The 20,136-nt window shown below is 48.8% G+C and overlaps 2 protein-coding genes across 2 annotated transcripts; one reads left to right on the top strand and one right to left on the bottom strand.

Annotated features, from left to right (window-relative positions):
- On the top strand, nucleotides 1–3,358 carry LOC118534879 (cystatin-9-like). Its single transcript, XM_036090957.2, has 3 exons — nucleotides 1–342; nucleotides 2,101–2,214; nucleotides 3,116–3,358. Exons 1-3 carry the CDS (start codon nucleotides 79–81, stop codon nucleotides 3,203–3,205), a joined length of 468 nt encoding a protein of 155 aa, XP_035946850.1. The 5' UTR covers nucleotides 1–78; the 3' UTR covers nucleotides 3,206–3,358.
- A 4,668-nt stretch (nucleotides 3,359–8,026) lies between these two features.
- On the bottom strand, nucleotides 8,027–11,358 carry LOC118534881 (cystatin-9-like). Its single transcript, XM_036090958.2, has 3 exons — nucleotides 11,018–11,358; nucleotides 9,213–9,332; nucleotides 8,027–8,318 (listed from the first exon to the last, which is right to left on the bottom strand). The coding sequence occupies exons 1-3, from the start codon at nucleotides 11,255–11,257 to the stop codon at nucleotides 8,214–8,216; spliced, it is 465 nt and encodes a 154-aa protein (XP_035946851.1). The 5' UTR covers nucleotides 11,258–11,358; the 3' UTR covers nucleotides 8,027–8,213.
- Between the last annotated feature and the right edge of the window lie 8,778 nt (nucleotides 11,359–20,136).

Raw genomic sequence — 20,136 nt, 5'->3', positions numbered from 1 at the left:
GAGTTGTTCTGAAGCTATTATACTGGACCAATGCCCAGGGAGGCTCAGGTAGGAGCCTGAGCTGGGAAGGCAAAGGCCATGGGTGCCCAGATTCCTGCAGCCATGCTGCACTGGCAGTTCAGATGGGCTCTGCCCTGGGCCTTGCTCCTGCTACTACTAAGTTCCCAACTCCTGGTGACTCACAGCTGGAGTTCCCAAGAGAAGAGGGACAATAATGAACAAAGGGACATAGAACGTCATTTCCCTGCCACTGTGGAGTATGCCTTACACATATTCAACCTACAGAGCAAGGACTCAATGGCCTACAGGCTGGTGCGCATCCTGAATTCCTGGAAGGAACAGGTAGGTGACCACATCTTCCTGCCTGATGACCTGCACTTGCTATAAAGTCAGTGTTGTGGGAGGAGGGGTCTTATTGAGGGATCTTGTTCACCATCTGAAGTCCATAAAACAGGGAAAATACAACCTGTCCAGTTAGATTCAGTTTTATAAAATAAAAAATTTGGAAATTTAAATACCTCAGACAACATCTACTCTCATATAAGGTGTGTTTTCAATCTTCATCATTTTATAACATTAATGATGAATGACCTCAAAATATAACCTATGAAGTGATAAAGATCCTGACCAAGGAAAAGATCCACAGATGAGATCTGTTGAGGAAATATTCTAAGGAACAAATACAAGGAGATGATTAGAAAACAGAGAGCAGACACTGAGAGAGAGGGAGGGAGCAGGGCTTGAGGGTCAGGGCAGTAAGGATTCTCCCTCAACCAGAGTAGCCTCTGTGACCTCTGGGCCTCTTCTCTGGGCTCCTCCCTGTGGTCTCCACCTATGGGGATGGATGCTATTCTATACTCTTCCCAGACCATGGTTCTCAATATCCTAGAGCATTGTCCTTATAATGGAGTGTCTACAGAATGCAGCCAAGAATGCTGTTTTCACGTGGGCTGCATCAGGAGCATATATGGCCATGTGTGTTTGGGCGGTGAGAGGGTGTAGGTATGACTGTGTCAATGAGTATGTGTGTGTATGTGAAAGTGTGAGTTGAGTGAGTGTGTGTCTCTTTGTGTGTGTCTGTATGTACATGTGGATGTGAGTGAGTGTGTGTTAGTGGGTGAGTGAGTTTGTGTTAGTATGTGTGCAAGTGTGAGTGTGTAGGAGTGAGTGTGTGAAAGTGTGTATATGTGTGTCTGAGTGTATGTCTGTGAGTGTGTGTGCATGTGTGCACGTGTTAGGGCCTGGGCCATTCCTTTCTCTCCCTCTGGACCTCTGCCCCGAGACCCTGAGGGAAGGGCAGTGGGAGCTCCACCCTGCAGAGAGCTCCAGACTCTGTGACCACTGCTGGGTCACATCCCGGCTGGTTCTGCTGCCTAAGCTCTCTCTGAGTTCTGCTCTGGGCTCCTAGATCTGCACTCACACTGAGTTAGGGTGTGGGGAGTAATGGAGGGTGGAGTGGGGGATATAGAATGGAATGAAGTAGACAGAGTGGAGAAGAGTATAGAAAATTCCAGCTGCACTTTGTAATAGGACAAGAGGTATCCAGAAGCCATAGTTGGTGTATGTATGTCTGTGTGTGTGTGTGTGTGTGTGTGTGTGTGTGTGTGTGTGCGCTCATGTGCTCAGTGTTCCAGCAACATGCAGGACATTTTCCTGTTCTCAGGCAGGTGAAAGGTGTGCCAGTGGAGTCATAAATGAGTCTCCTACTCTGGGGCTGACATTACTCAGCAAAACTCTTGCAGAGCCAACACCTTCCCAGGCACTTGGCACCTGTCTCCTGAGAGTGCGTTGTAGCTTCAGAAACGTGATGGAAGTCAGGTTGGGTCTCCCTGGCGTATCTGGGGACATAATGCTGCAAGGTGTGATATATGAATGGTGTGTGACTCAGCCGACATCTATCCCTGGCCTCAACAACCTCAGGCTTCTTTGCTCTGAATTCCCCAAGTTGGCTTTACCCCCAGCAAGCTGACCAAGGCCCAGAGGCAGCTCCCTGTGTGGAGGAGTGTTTGGGGCTCTCCCCACATTGCATGGATCTACACTAGTAGTTGCTCAAGCAAACCAAGAGGTGGGTTGAGACTGTAACGTCTCCATGTACCACAGATAGAAGACATCCTGACATTCTCCATGGAGATAAAGCTTCGCAGAACTGAATGTGAGAAATTTGATGAAGACATTGACAACTGTCCCTTTCAAGAAAGTCCAGAGCTGAACAATGTAAGACACACAGCAGATCCCTTGGGTCACACAGCTGAGGATGCAGCTTGGGACAGATGTGGAGGTGAAGCAAATGACAGTGTCACTCTTAGGGACACAGACGAGTGAGGGAGCTGCAGACACTGCCATGTCCACTGCTGGTGCTGCAGTAGGAACCCAAGTGGGCCAGCCAGCCCCAAGTTCCCCTTGCAGTCTCCTGGCCAATCTGGGAACCAAGTCTGCCCACTCACTCCATTCCAGCTCCCTGTGCCCTGGGCCACACTGGTATCAGATTGGTCCTGGCAATGAGCGTCCAGGTCTCCTGGGGCTGAGACAGGATTCTCTTCTCTGAGCTTTATCCACTTCCCTTCCTGACCTCCAGGAATAGGGGCATGTTAAGGTGGCCTACAGCACCTTTGCCTCACTGACTATTTTGGAGTTCCCCTTGGTTCTGTCAACAGTCTGAAGGGGTGGGGTTTAAGGAAGGGCTTACTGCCCTTTCTCCTATGTCCTGACCTGGGTCCCAGTGAACTACCATCTCCTGGTACAAGGGAAAATGTCAATGTGAACCCCAGCTCTAGGGCAAGCCCACCTTGACCAGAGGCTCCTCTGAGTTAGCACTCACTGGTAAAGAGCACCCCAATGCTGCATTGGGGCATGGGTCACACTGAGTCAGCCTGAGTGTTCCCCTGGAGACCACAAGCCAAGGTAGGGAGTATGACACAGGTGCCCCTGAGGTCAGGACAAGGTCCTAGGTCCAGAATATGAAGACCTTGGATGGGGGTACATCAGAGGACCACAGCCTGCATCCCTAGCTGCTCACCTTGGGGTGGGTGGTTGGGATGTGTGCTGTATTTAAAGCTGGAGCCACTGATTTCCAGTATTCTCTACCCACCCTCCATTCTTGTGCTTGTTCCCTCAGACCATCACCTGCTTCTTCACCATCAGCACTGAGCCCTGGAGGACAAAGTTTGAACTCCTGAACAAGACCTGCTTGGAGGGCTTCCTTTGATTGAGGCCATCCCCACCTGGCCTCTAGCTGTTCTTCTTCTGGACACCAGCATTTTTATGTAGGTGACAACACCAGGTTGTTCTCTTGCAAGTGTCCGGGTCTCACTTCCAGGCATTATGGAAATTCCTCACTGTCCAATTTTTTCGTGTAGAATATATCATTAAATATCTGCATTTCAAGAAGCTTTGTGTGGCATGGTTCCAGAGGGGCTGTGCAGGTGAAGGACTGATCCCAGCAGAGCAGTAGGGTGGGCACATGGGGGTGGGTTCTCTTCCCTCTTGGACCTCTGGAGCCAGTCCAGGTGTCACAGTCTGGAAGCACAAGGTACTTCTGAGCTGCTGTCTTGTGGCTCATGAGGGATCACTTTTGTCCCCAAAGGTGCAATGCCCATGACTTGGCAGAGAACCCAAATTGCAAGGTGAACCCAGACAGGACCTCAGGCCCTCAGGACACATGAGGCCCCCCTCTGTGGGTCTTTGGGGGCTTGCTCACACCCATTCCCTGGTCCACACAGCTGTGAGGATGTGGGAGCATCTGTAGCCTCCACCCACAGAGTGGTCCAGCCACCAGTAGCAGCAGCAAGTCCTGGAGCCTCAGAAATGATCCATTAGTGTCTCCCCACCTTTGCACAAGGAAGCTGCATTTTCTTGAATTCCCAGGAGACCCATGGACACTTACCATTTGAAAGGCACTGCTCTCCCAGATGCTATGAGACTCAGCCTGAATCCCCTAAAAGAGGATTGGCAAACGTTTTCTGTACGTAGAGTGTAACTGTTTTGGCCTTTGTGGGCCATATGGCGTTGTTCTCAGATCCCCGACTTTGCTTTGAAAGTTCTATAAACAATGTAAACACAAATATGAGTGTTGTGTTCCAGTAAGACTATTTACACAAATAAGCAGGGTCTGCATTTGGTCTTGGAGCTGTGGCTCCCCTCCCCCAACTAGCTGTCCTTCCAGTGCTCATGCAGGTGGACCACCCAGTACCTGACACTCTCCACTTCACTGAAAGGTCCTATTCTCCCCTAAGTTCTACTCAGGGCTTTCTCTGTACAACTGGTACCCCATCTGCAGAGTAGGCACACCTCAGTGGGGAGAGGTAGGCCCAAGGACAACACTCCATCCCCACATAGAGCTGCAGCAGGAAAAGGCTTAGAGTTCCAGCACCACAGATGCAGGTCAGAGACAAGATCCACAGGGTTCTCACATAGTCCAGCAGGACTGTGACCCATAACAACAGCCATGTTGACTGTCTCCCTTTTCTGCTTCCCTTCCCCTCAGTGTGCCCCTTGTGATCATCTCCCAAATGAACTACCTGTACCTTCCAGTCCACATCTCAGGGTCTCCCTGGGGACTCGCAGTACACATGTGGTATTAGATATCTTCAGGGTTCATCCTCTGTAGAGACCTGGATGGGCTTCCCAGGAATGTATGATCTCCCAGGCAGAGCCATGGGGAAAGCCTGACAGTGGGCTTCCTTGCTGCCAGCTGAACATCACTCAGAATGGACACAACTGTGTTCTCCCATAGCCTTCCCATCTGGTAGCAGACTTTAGTACATTTTTCTTGAAGACTCTCCCACCAACCAACCTCCTGTCTACCCCCCACACTGGACTGTCCTGAGTCAATCCTCAATCTGCAGAAGGAAGCGTAAAGGGAGCTCTTTACCCACTGTGATCCCAATGTATTTTCCATAGCCACTGCACTAATTCTACTCAAGTCCCATCAGGTAGCTCCAGGAGACAGTCTCTTGTGTGTTCAGAGCCCACAAAGCAGGCATCAAGTCATGGCTCCTGGCAGAGACTTGCTAAATCCTGCCTCAGACCACACCTGTGGGGCTTTGTTAAGGGTTCTCCTGCCTCCCCCCCCCCCCAGAGACTCTGGCCTCAGGGCCTGACAGTGAGTCCATGCTCCAGGTGCTCCAACTTTGTAACAGATGTAGGATTGAGGATCATGTACTGTGGGGAAACCTTTCCTCTCTTACCCTGTCCACCTCTACCTGGCTCCGGAGATCCCGCCCACTTCTCCTCCTTTCAGAGTAGGTTTGTTGAATAAGCCTAAGCTGCCTTCCTGGGGTCAGGAGAGGGAAGAAATCCGAATATCCAGGGAAGGGGACCCAGGCCAGGGCTGTGGAGTGAGCTTGAGAAAGCACTGGGAATGGGCTGCCTGGAGCCATCCTGCCTCAGTGAGCAGGGCTGGCAGGTAGAGCCAGATGTCTGCAGCCTTCAAGGCTCTGGTCGAAGGATGAGTGTGGCCATGGCAGAAGCCCTGTTCAGGATCACAATACTCCTCGTGCTTGAGCACACCCTCTCTCCCTAGGCATCAGACCACGGGGAGAGAACACAGGTGGGATTTGCCCACGGAAGGTGAGGACAGGGTCAAGTTTAGAGGGGCTCAGGCTCCCACTCTCTGGCTGACCCTCTCTGCCCTAGGCAGTGAGTGACAAAGGCCATTTCCTGGTGTGAAGCCACTGAGAACCCTGGGGACCATATAGCACTGGCCAACTGTGATTCATTCCCCTTGGTTTCCAGGGAGCCCCAGGGAGCTGGCTGGGGGCCCTGGACTGGAATTGAGAGAGCCTGCCCAACTCTGCCACATGTCAGTCCTGCAGCCTTGGCCCTGCCCTTAGCCATCTACACTCCAATTGCCCACATGCTCCCTGGGATAGCATCCTCCATGCTTTCTCCAAAGGGTGCCATTTGGGATAATATTCAGGGTTATGGAGTAGAAGTGTTGCGTTTTCTGGCACATTCTCCCTAGTTTGGAGTCACTCTGACTACTTGCTTCTTTCCTTGTCTCTGCTCAGGTCCATGTGGACCTTGTGCATTGGTCCATAGCATCCGACCCTCGGTCACAGGCTTGAGGACAAGAGTTAAGGCGGGCCTGAGTGCTGCCACTGAGGTGACACTAAAGTGCAGATTCCAGGAGTTGTTCTCACCACTGTGATTATCAGTGACCCTGGGGAGGACACACTGATGGAGATGGTGGGCATACAGGCCTTGCCCATGGGTGAACTGCAACCCCAGCTGCAGGCCCAGCTCCTGGTACTGAAGGATTCGGTCCATCCCCCATCCAACCTGCCCACTGGGGGCACCCCGATGCTCACTCCTCACCACTTGCAACACCTGGTGCCCACTGGTGCCACATTGGGTGTGGTCCCCAGTGCTCATCTTGAATCCATTATCCTCACAGAGCCACACAAGCAGGGAGGGTCCAAGTCACATTTCTCTCCCATGTGAGACAAGGAGATAAACTCATCACCCACCCCAAGTGTAGACATCTCTAGCTCCCTGCAAAGTCCTGTATTGTGGGCCAGCTCCTTCCCACACATCACTAGTCAGAGGGCAACTGCAAGAACGTTCTCATAGCAGTGGTGATACGGTACATGGTTGGATCGAGACCAGTAGCCTCGAGAGCAGTACAGTTTGCAGTGAGGTGATGCTAAGAGGAGTGCTCCATCAAGGAGCTCCAGTACTCATGAACCTGAACCCCAGTAACACCACAGAGTTGGACCATTCACCACAGCAGCTGATCCTGTTACAGGCAAACAGGCATCTGCACATGAAGTTAGAAGGTTCTATCACCTGTCTCAGAGCTGATACCAAGAAGGCTAAACATTATAAAGGAAGCAATAGAGTTGAAAGGTGAGTAAACCAGTCTACTTCCACAGTGTCTGTAAACCCCTCTACCCAATATAGAATGTGGATTTTTAAAATAATAATCTGATAATCATTAAAATAAAGTGTTAATTATAAATGTATTTTCAGCCCAAGATTAAATTATAGGTGATGACACTGTGGGACACTGGGTGCATCAGCTTCACGGGCACTGGAGGGGCCTTTACTTTGGCAGGGGTGGGGGTGGTGGCAGCCACAGCCTGAGGATCAAACACATACCCTGCCTGTGTGTGTAAATACAGTCTCACTGGAAGGCAACACTGTAATATGTATTCATATTTTCTATGGAGCTTTCAAAGCAACACTGAGGAGATGAGACCAAGACTGATGGCCCACAAAGGCCAACACAGTTGAACTCTTTTTGCAGAAATTGTCTGCTAAATCTGCACCTGGGAGATGCAGGCAGAGTCTCATAGCATTTGGTAGAGCAGTGCCACTCAAAATTCAATTGTCTGTGGGTCTCCTGGGATTTCATGAAAATGCAGCCTCCTTGTCCAAAGGTGGGGAGACACTAATGGAACATTTCTGAGGCTCCAGGACTTGCTGCTCCTGCTGGCAGCTGGACCACTCTGTGGGTGGAGGCTACAGATGCTCCCACATCCTCACAGCTGTGTGGACCAGGGAATGGGTGTGAGCAAGCCCCTCAAGACGGGGGCCTCATGTGTCCTCAGGGTCTGAGTGCCTGTCTGCATCCATCCTGCACTTTGGGTTTTCTGCCGGGTCATGGTCATTGAACCTCTAGGGAGCAGGTCATTCCTCATGAGCCCCAAGGCAGCAGCTCAGAGACTCCTGTACTTCCAGGTTGGGCCACCGGGAGATGACTCTGGAGGTCTGAGAGGGAGGAGAACCATCACCCTAGGCCCGCTCGACTGCCCTGTTAGGATGAGCCCTTCACGTGCCCAGCCCCTCTGTCTGGAACCATGCTGCACAAGCTTCTTGAAATGCTAATGTTTAATGATTTTTTTACATGAAGAAAATGAGCAGGAGGAATTTTCACAATGTCCAGATATGAGACACGAAATATTTGCAAATAAAGAGAACACAACTTGGAGCTGCTCAGCCACTGAAGGGAGACCTACAGGACATCACTGGTGTCCAGGAGAAGAACAACCAGAGCCAGATGTGCTGACATTTCATCAGTGGGCACCATCCAAGCAGGTTTTTTTTTTTTTTAAATATTTTTCTAGTATTTTTTTGACACAGGGAGAGAGCACAAGCCGGGGGGAGCAGCAGGCAGAGAGAGAGGGAGAAGCAGACTCCCCACTGAGCAGGGATACCGATGCAGGACTCGATCCCAGGACCCTGGGATCATGACCTGAGCCAAAGGCAGATGCTTAACCAACTGAGCCATGCAGGTGTCCCTCCAAGCAGGTCTTGTTCCAGAGTTCGAACATTGTGTTCCAGGGCTCAGTGCTGATGATGAAGAAGCAGGTGATGATCTGAGGGTAAGCACAGGGATGGAGGGTGGGTGGAGAATGGTTAGAAACAGTGGCTCCTGCTTTAAACACAGCACACACCCCAACCACCCATACTGGGGTGAGCAGCTGGGGATGCAGGCTGTGGTCCTCAGCCACAGCCCCACCTGAGCCCTGGTTGTTCTGAACTCAGGACCTTGTCCTGACCTCAGGGGCTCCTCTACCATTTTCTCATCCTTAGCCCTGTGGTCTCCAGGAAAACACTCAAGCTGAACCAGTGTGACCTATGGTCCTAGCATAGCATTGGGGTGCTCTCTCCCAGGGGGTGCTATTTCAGAGGAGCCCTTCACCCTAGTTGGGTTAGTCCCAGAGCTGGGGTTCACCTTGACCATTCTCCCTGGTGCAGCAGCTGATAGTCCATGGAATCTGGTCAGGGCATGGGAAGGAGGGCGGTGGTCCCCTCCTCAATCCCCACCCCACAGGCTCTTTTCTCAAGGGGACCTGAGAAAGCCAATCTGGCAAAGGCCATGTTGCCCATCTCAATATTTTCCCCCTGAATTCTGTGCAGAAGGCACGTCAATGAAGACAAGAGAAGGGACATCCTATGGCTTTCCCAGGAGACATAGACCCGTGTGGCCAAGAGCAATCTGTCATCACTGGGGCCCAAGGGCCAGGCAACTGGAATGGGGTGAGTGGGCAGAGGTGGTTCCCAGATTGGCCAGGGGGCTACAAGTGGACCCTGAGGATGGCCTGTCCAGCTGGGCTCCTATTGCAGCACCAGTGGTGGGGAGAGCAGTGCCTGCAGCTCCCTCACTCGTCTGTGTCCCTAGGAATGGCACTGTCATCTGCTTCACCTCCACATCTGTCCTAAGCTGGATCCTCAGCTGTGTGACCCCAGGGATCTGCTGCATGTCTTACATTGTTCTGCCCTGAACTTGCTTGAAAGGGACAGTTGTCAATGTCTTCGTCAAATTTCCCACATCTTGTTCTTCTAAGCTGCAACTCCATGGAGAACGCCATTGTGTTCTTCTCCATGAACTGTAATAGACATCGACATTAATGTGAGAATCTGCCTCCTGGTTCCCTTGCACAACTGCCAGTGTAGACCCATGCAGTGTGGGGAGAGCCCCAAACACTCCTCCACGTAGGGAGCTGCCTCTGGGCCTGGATCAGCTTGCTGGGGTTAAAGCTAAGCTTGGAGAATTCAAGCAAAGAGGCCTGTGTTTGCTGTGAGACCTGGGGTAGACGCAGGCCTGGTCACACACCATTTATACATCGCACCCTGCAGCCTCATGTTCCCAAATGCTCCAGGGAGACCCAGCCTGACTTCTAGCATGCTTCTGAAGCTACAACAGTACTCCGGGGGTCAGGTGCCTGGGAGGGTGTTGGCTTTGCAAGATTCTGCTGAGTAATGTCAGCTCCAGGGTAGGAGACTCATCTACCGCTCCATCGTCACAACTTTCACTTGCTTGACAACAGGAAGTTAGCTTGCAGTGCTGTGAACACTCATGTGAGCCTGAGAGTGCCCACTTTTGCACACAACCCTCATTCCCCCCAACTATGGCTTCCAGATATCTCTTGCCCTATTACAAAGTGAAGGTGGAATTTTCTGTATTCCTTCTGTATACTCTTCTCTGCTCAATTCTTTCCATTCCTTTCCCACCCCACTCCACACTTAATTACTCCCAATACCCTAACTCAATGTGAGTGCAGATCTAGGGATCCCAGAGGTCTAATCTGCGAGAGCTCGGGCAGCAGAACCAGACGGGACCTGGCACAGCAGGAGGCTGGAGCTCCGGGCAGGGTGGAGCTCCCACTGTCCTTCCCTCAGGTTCTTGGGGCAGAGGTCCAGAGGGAGAGAGGAATGTCCTGGGCCCTAACATGTGTACACACACACATGCTTGCACACATACTACACACACTCAGTGACACACTCATGCTACTCACACCCACACCTACACACACAGTCACACAAAGGGACACACACACTCACTCAAAAACTCATACTTACCCATATTCACACTCTCACACACTCACTAAAACACTCACACCCACACCTACACCTGACACACATACACACATGACCGTACATGCTCCTGCTGCAGCCCACATGAAAACAACCTTCCTAGCTACATTCTGTAGACACTCCATTACAAGGACACTGCCCTAGGGTTGAGAACCATGGTCGGGGAAGAGTATAGAATAGCATCCATCCCCGTAGGTGGAGACCACAGGTAGGAGCCCAGAGAAGAGGCCTGGAGGTCACAGAGGCTACTCTGGATGAGGGAGAATCCTTACTGCCCTGATTCTCAGGCCCTTCTACCTCCCTTTCTCTTGGTATCTGTTCTGTTTCTGTTTGCATTTGTTTTGCTAGATTATTTCCTCAAACCCTCTCCTCGGAAATTTTCTCAATCTATCTCCTCCTCCTCCTTTCTGTCTTGTTCTTTTCCTTATTCAGGATCTTTAGCGCCTCATAGTCTGTATTTTGATCATCAATAAGTAACTTCATCAAAGGATGAAAATTAGAACATCCTACCTGCAGTAGACATTGACCTGGGTATTTAAAATTTCAAATTCTTTCATAAAACTGAAACTAACTGTATAGTTTGTATTTTTGCTCTATTTTATGGACTTCAGAACAAGATCCCTAGATAGGACCGCCCCCCCTCCTGATCCTGACTTCATAGCAAGTGCAGATTATTAGGCCAGGGTGTGGTACCTACCAGCTCCCTCCTGGAATTCAGGATGCGCACCAGCCTGTAGGCCTTCGTGTCATTGCTCTGCAAGTTGAATATGTGTAAGGCATACTCCACAGTGGCAAGGAAGTAGCTCTGCATGGCTTTTTGGTTATCACTCTCTGCTTCCTCTTCAGATCTTGATCCTTGAGTCACCAGGAACTGGGAACCTAAGAGAAGCAGCAGCAAGGCCCAGGGCAGAGCCTGCCCAACCTGCCAATGTGGCATGACTATGGATATCTGGGGACCCAGGGGCTTTGCCCTTCTAGTTCAAGCTCCCTCCAAACCTCCCTGGGCATTGGTCCAGTATAATAGCTTCAGAACAACTCCTCCTCTGTATATCCTCCCTGCTATCACACATTGTCCCTTCCCACACGTCACCCTGCCTCCCCATTCCAAGCTGCATAATCGCCTCCTATCCAGAGACAGGAACAAGCCCAGGCGGGGTGGGTTGGAAAGAACCAGCAATGGGAGGGAGGGGTCCCCTGTAGCTGAGTCCCTGCCACAACATCCCTCTCAGCTCTTCGCTGGGCAGAGATATTATTTGGATGCCCCAGAATCAGAGGCTGAAACAAGGACACAAGAGCAAGAGGTGGAAGTGGAAGGTGACCCCAGGACTTAGCAGTAGGGGGAGGGCCACTGAGATAAGGACAGAGCCAAAAAGGACGAGTGATCAAGAGCCAAATTTGGGGGAGACAGAGGCAACCTGCACAGAGATAATGGGTATCTTTGGAAGAAAGAAGCACTGAGGTCTTGATGAGTACAAGTGTCTGTGTCCTCCTCAGCTCCCCAGCCCCCCTTGAGTAGTAGAGCAGAGAAGGCTCACTGGCTCCTGGGATGATGCCAGGCCAGGGGAATTCAGGGTCCTGGAACCAGAAGCTTCCAGCCGAGCTCACTGCATCTCCCTTTGCACTTCTTGGCCCCTGGATGTGCTGCCATGTGCTCAGCCTGGGGCCTGGCTGGATGATGCAAGCACATGCTCTCCAAAGGTGTTGCAGCAGGGGTGAGCCTTGACACACACTGGGCCTATAGATCCCTTTGTAGGAGTTTGCTCTAGAAGAGGGAGGGTGGAGTGAGGGAGAAACAGACACAGAACAAAGCCAGTGAGCTCCCAGGGATGGCTGAGCTGTGACCATTAGGTGAGCATCAGTGCCCTCTCGTGGTGAAGGTCCTCAAGGCTCAGTGGACACAATTCCTGTGTGCAGAGTCTGGGTTCTAGAGAGGGACCCTCACAGCCTCCATCTGGAGCAGCAGATGGGGCTCTGGAAGGACTAAAGAGCACATCTTTCCAAACGAGGCTTCAGCTCTGTGCTTGTGAAAGGCTTCAGCATTTGTCTGCCACTACTTGTGAACTCAGGGGGACCAGGATGCCCTGAAAGGCCTGTGGACACCCAGAGTCTTGGGCCTTTCCCCAGCCAGAATTCTGACCCAGTCAGTCAGGCAGCCCTGGAAAGTTTGCATCTTCACCTCCTCCCAGGGACTTCACCTGCTCCCAGGGGATGCTGATGGTCCTAGTCTCTGGACCACATGTTGAGGAGCACAGTTCAGAGTGAGTCCCTGAAGGTGGGGGTGGGAGATGCAGCTAAATCACCAGGAGAAGTCACTCAAGTGTAAGGCAAGGTCTGGGGCTGAGGATGGTGTGTGGGGGCCACACTGGATCAGGGAAGGGGTCAGAACTCCATGTCTAGTGCAGGGTTTGTAGACCTCCCAGGCATCAGTGACCAGATGAACCTACAGACAGAGAGAAGACTGCTTTGAAGCTGACAGCCTGTCCTCACTGCACAAAGGTCCTCAGAGCTGGTGTCCTTCCCATGATTTGGGTCTCTCCAACCCAAGTTTTGCAATTCTGGGGTTGCCCACATTTAGGAAATGCTGCAAGGTGCCCTCAGCTAATGCTGTCCCCTGAGAACTTCGTCTCCTTGTTCCAGGGAATGTGAGCATCCCTGTGTCTTATCCTCCATGGTTGTTTGTGATTTTTCTCTTTTGGCAAAGTTCATGGTCACTGTTTTATTGTCCCCCACCATACTCCATCCTGACAGGTTGTATTGTGTTATTTATAATGATAGTGATACTTTGATTGGTGTACACTCATCTCCAAACTCTCAGTTGTAGACATCAAATGTTATAGCTTTTGTATGTCAATCACACTTTAATAGAGCACATTAACCAAAACCAATTTAAAAAAAAGGGAAGGAAAGGAAAGAAAGAGGTCATATCATTTCTCAGATGGCTTTAAGTTTACACAAACTGAAGCTTAAGTGATATGGTTTTTTAGCCTGAGAATGATTGTGCATGTTTTGGGGTAGGATAGGAGTGTTTGCAATCATAGGGATGTCACTGTGGATTTTCAGCTGTGGGGAGAGGCTGTGGAGACCTGTGTGAAGTAGAATCCTGACACACATGGGTAGAGTGCAAGCGTCCCAACAGAACCAGCAAATGCCCACTGAGGCCACTCACACTTTGCCATAGAAAGGGCCCAAAGAACACAGATCTGTCCTACATATGTCAATGTCTTCCCCATCCAAGGGAAGGTCCTCACATGATCTTACAGGAGGGATGATTTAGACCTCTGTGCATCACACGGGTCCTCACAGTGCAGCTAAGAGGAAGTCAGCGTCTGGCCACATCCAGACCTGGGATCACAGGTGCATGGACACACTACTCTTACAAGTGTGTTTATACACTTGCCAAGTCCTTACTGGTCTGGAGTGGTCTTCCTTTCCAGGCTGAGAGCTACTAGTATATCAAGAAGGAATTAGAAGCATATCAAGCCAAGGAATGAGAAGAGTGAATATGTATCTTACCCTGTCAAAACCTGAAAGATATAGGCACAGACATTTTGTAGGCCCTGAGTAGACCCAGAGGTATATGATCCCCATCTGGGAGCATACAGCATCCTGTCACAGCCTTCTGTCTGGCCACCCCTCCATCTGGGATCTGGGATGCCTTTTCTCTAGGGACTCCTATTCATCCTTCAATGCCCAGGCCAAATGTACTTTTTCTCTAAGGCTGTCTTAAGTCCCATGGCAAAACTTTGTCTCACTAATCTGAGTAATAAGTGCTTGTCTCCTGGGAGAAGCAGGACTTTTGTTAGGCCCACTTTTATGTTACTGGCACAGAGTGCCCCATATAGGTCACATAGGAAGGTTTCAGTGACTGCTCACTGAAATGGGCCTGATTCCTTCAACCAAAACCCTGTATTTCTGGAAGCATTCCTTTTGGAAATCAGGAAATGTCAGCAGTGGCCAGGACCAAACCACCAGCTCTTCCCTGTGGAGACAAAGGTGATGCAGCAGGCAAGCCGAAACCACCATCTCTGTCCCAGACACAGGCATGGCATTCCTCCCAGCTCCCTCTCTCTGACCTCACAGCTCAATACCTTCCAGGTGGTCTGACTCACTGCCCAGCCTAACTCTGCCCTACCTTCCAACTGTCCTGCGCCATCTTGCCCAGGATTGCCCCTTTGGCTTCCAGACCACTTCCTAAGGGCCCTGCACTTCCAGCTTGACACCGCCTCATGGGGCCCCACCCAGATAACCTGAGATGCTAGGGTTCCTGTGCTGGGAAATAAGATTGTGCCCGGAGTCCATGTGAGCAGAAGAGGAAAACAGGGGCAGAGAGAACCCCAGGACTCAGCACAGAATGGAGTGATCACAGTCAGGTCAAGGGAAAGCACCAAGGAGGCAGGAGACCTCCAGGCCTAGCAGAGCTGCTCCACACCTGTCCTTCCCATCCCTGGGGCTTCCATCTGGAGAGCTCTTCTTGCTTGAGTCTTCAGGAGACGTTAAGTCCTGATCATTTAAGGCAGGCATCTCATTTAGACTTCCAGCTAATTTAAATTGATAAAGAGGAGTAATAAAAACTGAATGTATAAATGGCAAAAGGAAGAATAAAAATATTAATATGACCACAAGATATGTGATGTCTTCACCAGAAAATCACTTGCAGCATGTGCAGTTGGAAAGTCACTGGGGTGGTTTTCTCCTCCTTCCACCAACCCAGCCTGCTGTGTGGTTATGAGCCAGTGGTCTTACAGACCCACTTAGGAGAAACAGGCCCACTGGCCCCTTGTCCCTGGGCAGCTGGGCTCCCACCAAGCCAGAGCGCTGCTCCACACCCCTCCATGGCTCACTGTTGCAAACCATCCTTTGCCTTTCTTGTGACCAGAGCTGGCTGCCCCATCTCCTTCATTGTTGTCTACATGAAAACAGAGGCTTTCTTTGCACTGTGGGCTATATACAGCTTGACCTTTGAACAACATGGGGGTTAGGGGCACTGACCCCCATGCAGTTGAATATCCATCTATAACTTTTGACGACCCCCCCTCAAACTTAGCTAAGGTTGTCAGGAAGTCTTACTGATAATTTAATAGTCAGTTAACATATATTTTGAGTGTTATACATATTAAATACTGTATTCTTACAATCAAGTCAGCTAGAGAAAAGAAAACATTAGTAAGAAAATCATAAGGACGAGAAAATATGTTGACAGCACCATACTGCGTTGTTAATTGGAGCAATCCCACCTATACATGGACCCATGGAGCTCAAATGTATGTTGTTCAGGGTCAGCTGTATATGGGCAAAGTGGATTTGAAAACTGAAACAAGAAGACAGAAAATCACCCAATCCTGTTATAAACATGCTTGTGGTTGTTGAGATCTTGTCTCCTAAAGCATCTTTCTCTGGCTTCCAAGAGACCCTGAGCTCTCTCACTTTTGCTCAGTGCGGGCCTGCACCCACCGTCTCCTTTGACAAGCCTGCTATGTGCCCAGAACAGAATTTCTCCTAACAGTGCCCATTATTTTTCTTTCCTGTGTACTTTAGTTTTTTTTTTTTTAACTTCAAAATATTCTCCATAAATTTAAAAAGTATGAAATGGTACACAACCACTTTTACTAGGTAAAATGTAGGTTTGCCTCAGCAGAACTGAAATTCCAAATAACAGTGCCTTCAACAATCAAGAGGTTTTTTTTTTCTCGATACAGACAGTAGCTGATATTCACGTGGGCTCACTCTTGCCAGGTGCTGCCCCAGGCTCTCTAGAAGCATTGTCCCATTGAAACCTCACAGGGAGAAAGTCAGCCAAAATGATATATGTTATTAAGTGGCAGGCTTTTAGCATTTTGCATAAATAATATCATACTGCATTTCTGCAACTTGATGCTTTTATTCAAATCATATTGGTGAGGTCGCCCATGTGGGCACTTATTGATCTAATGCATTAGAACCTTGTTGTAATTGACCACTGTTAATGAAATCATTCTCTGCTGAGTGGCACTGGATTGACCTACTCTTTTCCTGTTAAAGTTGGGCCAGCAACAGGCATCTTCTTCCTGGTATCCATGTGCACCTGTGTGAGTTACTCTAGGGTGGGGCCTGGAAGGAATATTGCTGGGACATGGGATAGCCCCTCCTACAGTTTTATCAGGGATCACCATGCTAATGATTTCTGTTGTTATACAGATTAAATTGAAGACAGCTCAGTATATCAACATTTTTGTTGAGGGTTTGTGCTCTTTTTATGTTTATTTTAAAAATCCTCTCCCATATTCTCCTACACTTTCTTTGAACTGTGTTATTTTCTTTGCTTTTCTCCTTTATATGTGTGATCCAGCTGGAGTCTGAGTGTGTGTTAGGTGTGAGGTAGCGATCTAAGGCTTGACATCCACTCCTCCCCACCCCCGCCAGCCCTGGATGCACAGCTGGCTTTTCCAGCACTGTTCATGGAACAGTTCCTTCTTTACTCCCAGATTCTAATAGCCTGTCTGTCCTATGGCCATTTTTTAAAACATGTTGGTTGCTTTTGAGTCTCTTTTTCTACTCTACTGGTGGGTGAAGAAGGTATAGGCCTAATATAAGAAGGTGATCATTTGACCTTGGCCAGAAAGGGAGTATAATGTCAGGACACATTACTAGACCTAGGTCTTGCCTGCTGCCTAGGGCTGCTCCCTGCCAGCTCCTAACTTGTGGTGAGGGAGCCAGTGGCCCTTTGTGATCTCCACTCAGACCCTGGCTTTGGGGAAGGGGGTTTGAGCTCAGGTTTTAGGAAGCCCTTCCTGGATTAGCCATTATAATTTAGTATCCCCAGCCCCCAATCCTACAAGCTCCACCTTATTCCTTTATCATTTGGAAATATTAGATTTCTTCTTTTATCTTTTTCTGAATTTTTGTGGGTTTTATTCTTCAAGGAGTTTGTTTTCCTGGGAAGTTTTAATTTCCTCTTGGATGCAGGCAAGAACTTGCCCAGAAGAGCAAGAGAAAAAACTGGGGGTGCAGACTCAGAATATGGGTTGATTGAAAAGAAGCTGTATCATCATTGTATCCATTTATAGAAGCTGAAGGTTTTAGATGATTTGTATGGTCAATATGTTGTAGTTTATAGAAACCTTGGAAGGAGGCAAAGCAGAGTTGAGGAGGTCTTTGGAGTTGGACACACCTGAGTTTGGGTCCCATTTTGCACCTCTTGCTGGTTGCAGCACTGGGACACATTTTTACTTTACATGAGCTTCTGTTTCCACAACCATGAAATTAGAATTATCTGGTATCTTACCCAAGTGGTTGTTATGAAGTGAATGAGACAATGTACAAAAGACAATGACAGAATGCCTGGCAGAACTAGATGCTCAACGAATTATATTTGTGGTGTTTGATCTTCTCCTTATTGGAAAAGGATCCCTCAGGAGCCAAGCTTGTTTCTAACCATCCTCATCCCCAGCAGAAGGCAACTGAGCTAAGGTGTGCACTACATATTCTGAGCTGTGGGACTAGGGAACATGTAGAGGAGGAGGGGAGCAGAGGTTTCCATGGCTCTGTTACTATCAGGTTCCCTGGGATGGTGTGGACACAGAATGTGGCACTGTTGTTTGGCTTTAAGTTTAGACTTCTGGTCTGATTCATGTTGAGATAAGAGCTTAAGAAAACTTATTCTAGAGAATAAAATATGATTTTTTTTTTTTTTTTGAGAAGTTCTGGCCACCAAACTCACCCTCTTGAACTTCAAAGTGTTGAGAAGCTTGGGTTCAAGTCCCTGTGTTCTGACCTTGCAACTGGGAAACCCCTGTCCCATACCCAGGCTTCCCAAGGCCCCTTCCCCTCTTCTGTGGCATTGTCTTGTGTGAAGTTTACATGAAAGGCATGTGCAATGAAGCTGTGTGGCCTCTCACAACACCAGCTAACTGCTGCCTCATATAGTACCTGTGTTCTCTGCCCCAGTGTTGAAGTCCAAGAGGACTTGGGTTCTTCTTGTTTTCTACTGGGAGCAAGTTTTATTGCATTATAAAATAAGGCCTAAGCAACAGATGCAATCATTGGGTGAGGCCCTTGAAACCTTCTGGCCAACCACTCTGTTTTATTTTATGCTGGCCTTTTGTCACAGAAGCCCTGTCTGCACAGCCTGTCAGGGTTGTCCTGCCTTAGACATTTTACTCACATTGTGCACAGTGTCCTCAATTCTTTTCATTTTGACAGTTTTTGGGCAATGTTTACTGCTGCTTCTTTCAAAACAGTCTCTTTAAACCTGGCCAATTTGACAAACGTGTCCTTTTTGCCTTCCTTAATGGCTCTCCAGGCATGGACAACGGCTGCTTTCTCCTTGAAATGGTTCCATTCAGTGTTCTTTTTGGGTATCTTGCAACAGTTTCCAGTGACTCAGCCAAATTTCCACTTCCTCAAATAGCATTTGGAGATCAACCACAAATGTCCAACACTGGCACTTATTTTGGAAACATAAAACAGACAACTCACTGCAAAGATAACACCCCTTTTTGGGGAACAAACACTAATTCAGTCCAGTTTCCACCTTTTTGCTTTTCCAGACACACCAGCTGCTTTTGACTAAGTGAATGTCGTTCTTAAGCCTCATTGCAATCCATGTGAATTCAGGCTAAAGAATTAGGTTTGGGATATATATCTCCAATGTCCACACACAGTGGTTCAAGTTAAAGGATAGCATATAGTAGAATTGAAATAGAAATATCAAATATGGGGGATGGGTTTGTGCCTGTTTGGATCAATTGCCACCTTTCATATCAGAGATCAGACAAATCTTGTCCAATGCTGACAAATATAGTTAGAGTGGTATAAGCCTATAGCCTAGACAAGTCATAAGGGAAGACACGAGAAGAACTGGAACATAGCAGCCTGCTCTGGGGGCCAGGACAGTAGCATGGAGCAGATGAGACTGTTGTTTTTCCTCTTAAACTCATCTGCACTTCCTATTATGTGCAGATATTACTTTGACAAAAATAAAATAGTCGTTCTCAGCTTTTTTTTTGCATCCTCCTGACTGTAAAGGAAAACTGTCAGACTTAATAGAGTGATGAAGGTTGGGGGCCAGGGACAAGAGGGTAGGGTAAGGTGAGAGAGTATCTTAAGGGATGCTCTGACCTCCTTAGGGGTGCTTCCTCTTCCTTAGAGGGTGTTCTATCCTCCTTAGGGGTTGTTCTGTTCTCCTTAGGGGTACCCAGGTGAGAAGCAGGACAGGACAGGATAGCTCCTGGAAAACCCAGTGAGTCATTCGGTGAGTAATTTGTGGCACTTGTCTTTAGATTTTCCAATTAAATGGTCTAAGATAACCATGGGGAGTTCTTCATTCACTACCACATGTTTCAAGAGCCTAAAGCCTGGGTCTTCACAGTAAAATTCTAAGGTTGTAGAGTCTGCCTTCCTGCTTCCCAGTCTAAACCCATCTCTCTGCTCCTGTCTCTGTTTCTGGACATTCTTCCTCAGAGGTTGCACATTACCCTGTCTCATGAGATTGCAAGATTGTTTTGGAATTGAATTCACAGCAACATTTACTCACTCTAGCACTAAAAAAAAAAAAAAAAAACAAAAAAACCCAACCAACTGAAAAAACAAAAAAACCCAAGAAACCAAAGAAATCCTTAGTGAAATCTCAGAGCACTGATTTCAGCCCCAGCACAGGTGTGCTCTGGCCACAGAGACTCGCCTGTTCTACTATGTCCTTATATGGGTATTAAAGTCCTGGAGATGTGACCAATCTCAAAGTCTACTTGGGTTCTGGAGGGGATGGTCAGAGACTATTTGGTCCAATCCTCCCTATGCCAAAAAGAGACCATCAAGCTCCACCAGACCCTACAACTTCAA

The sequence above is a fragment of the Halichoerus grypus genome, chromosome 10 (assembly GCF_964656455.1).
Source record: "Halichoerus grypus chromosome 10, mHalGry1.hap1.1, whole genome shotgun sequence".
In the NCBI taxonomy this organism is placed as follows: domain Eukaryota; kingdom Metazoa; phylum Chordata; class Mammalia; order Carnivora; family Phocidae; genus Halichoerus; species Halichoerus grypus.
Note: the sequence above shows the minus strand (reverse complement) of the source record. Positions and strands in the feature narration are given on the sequence as shown.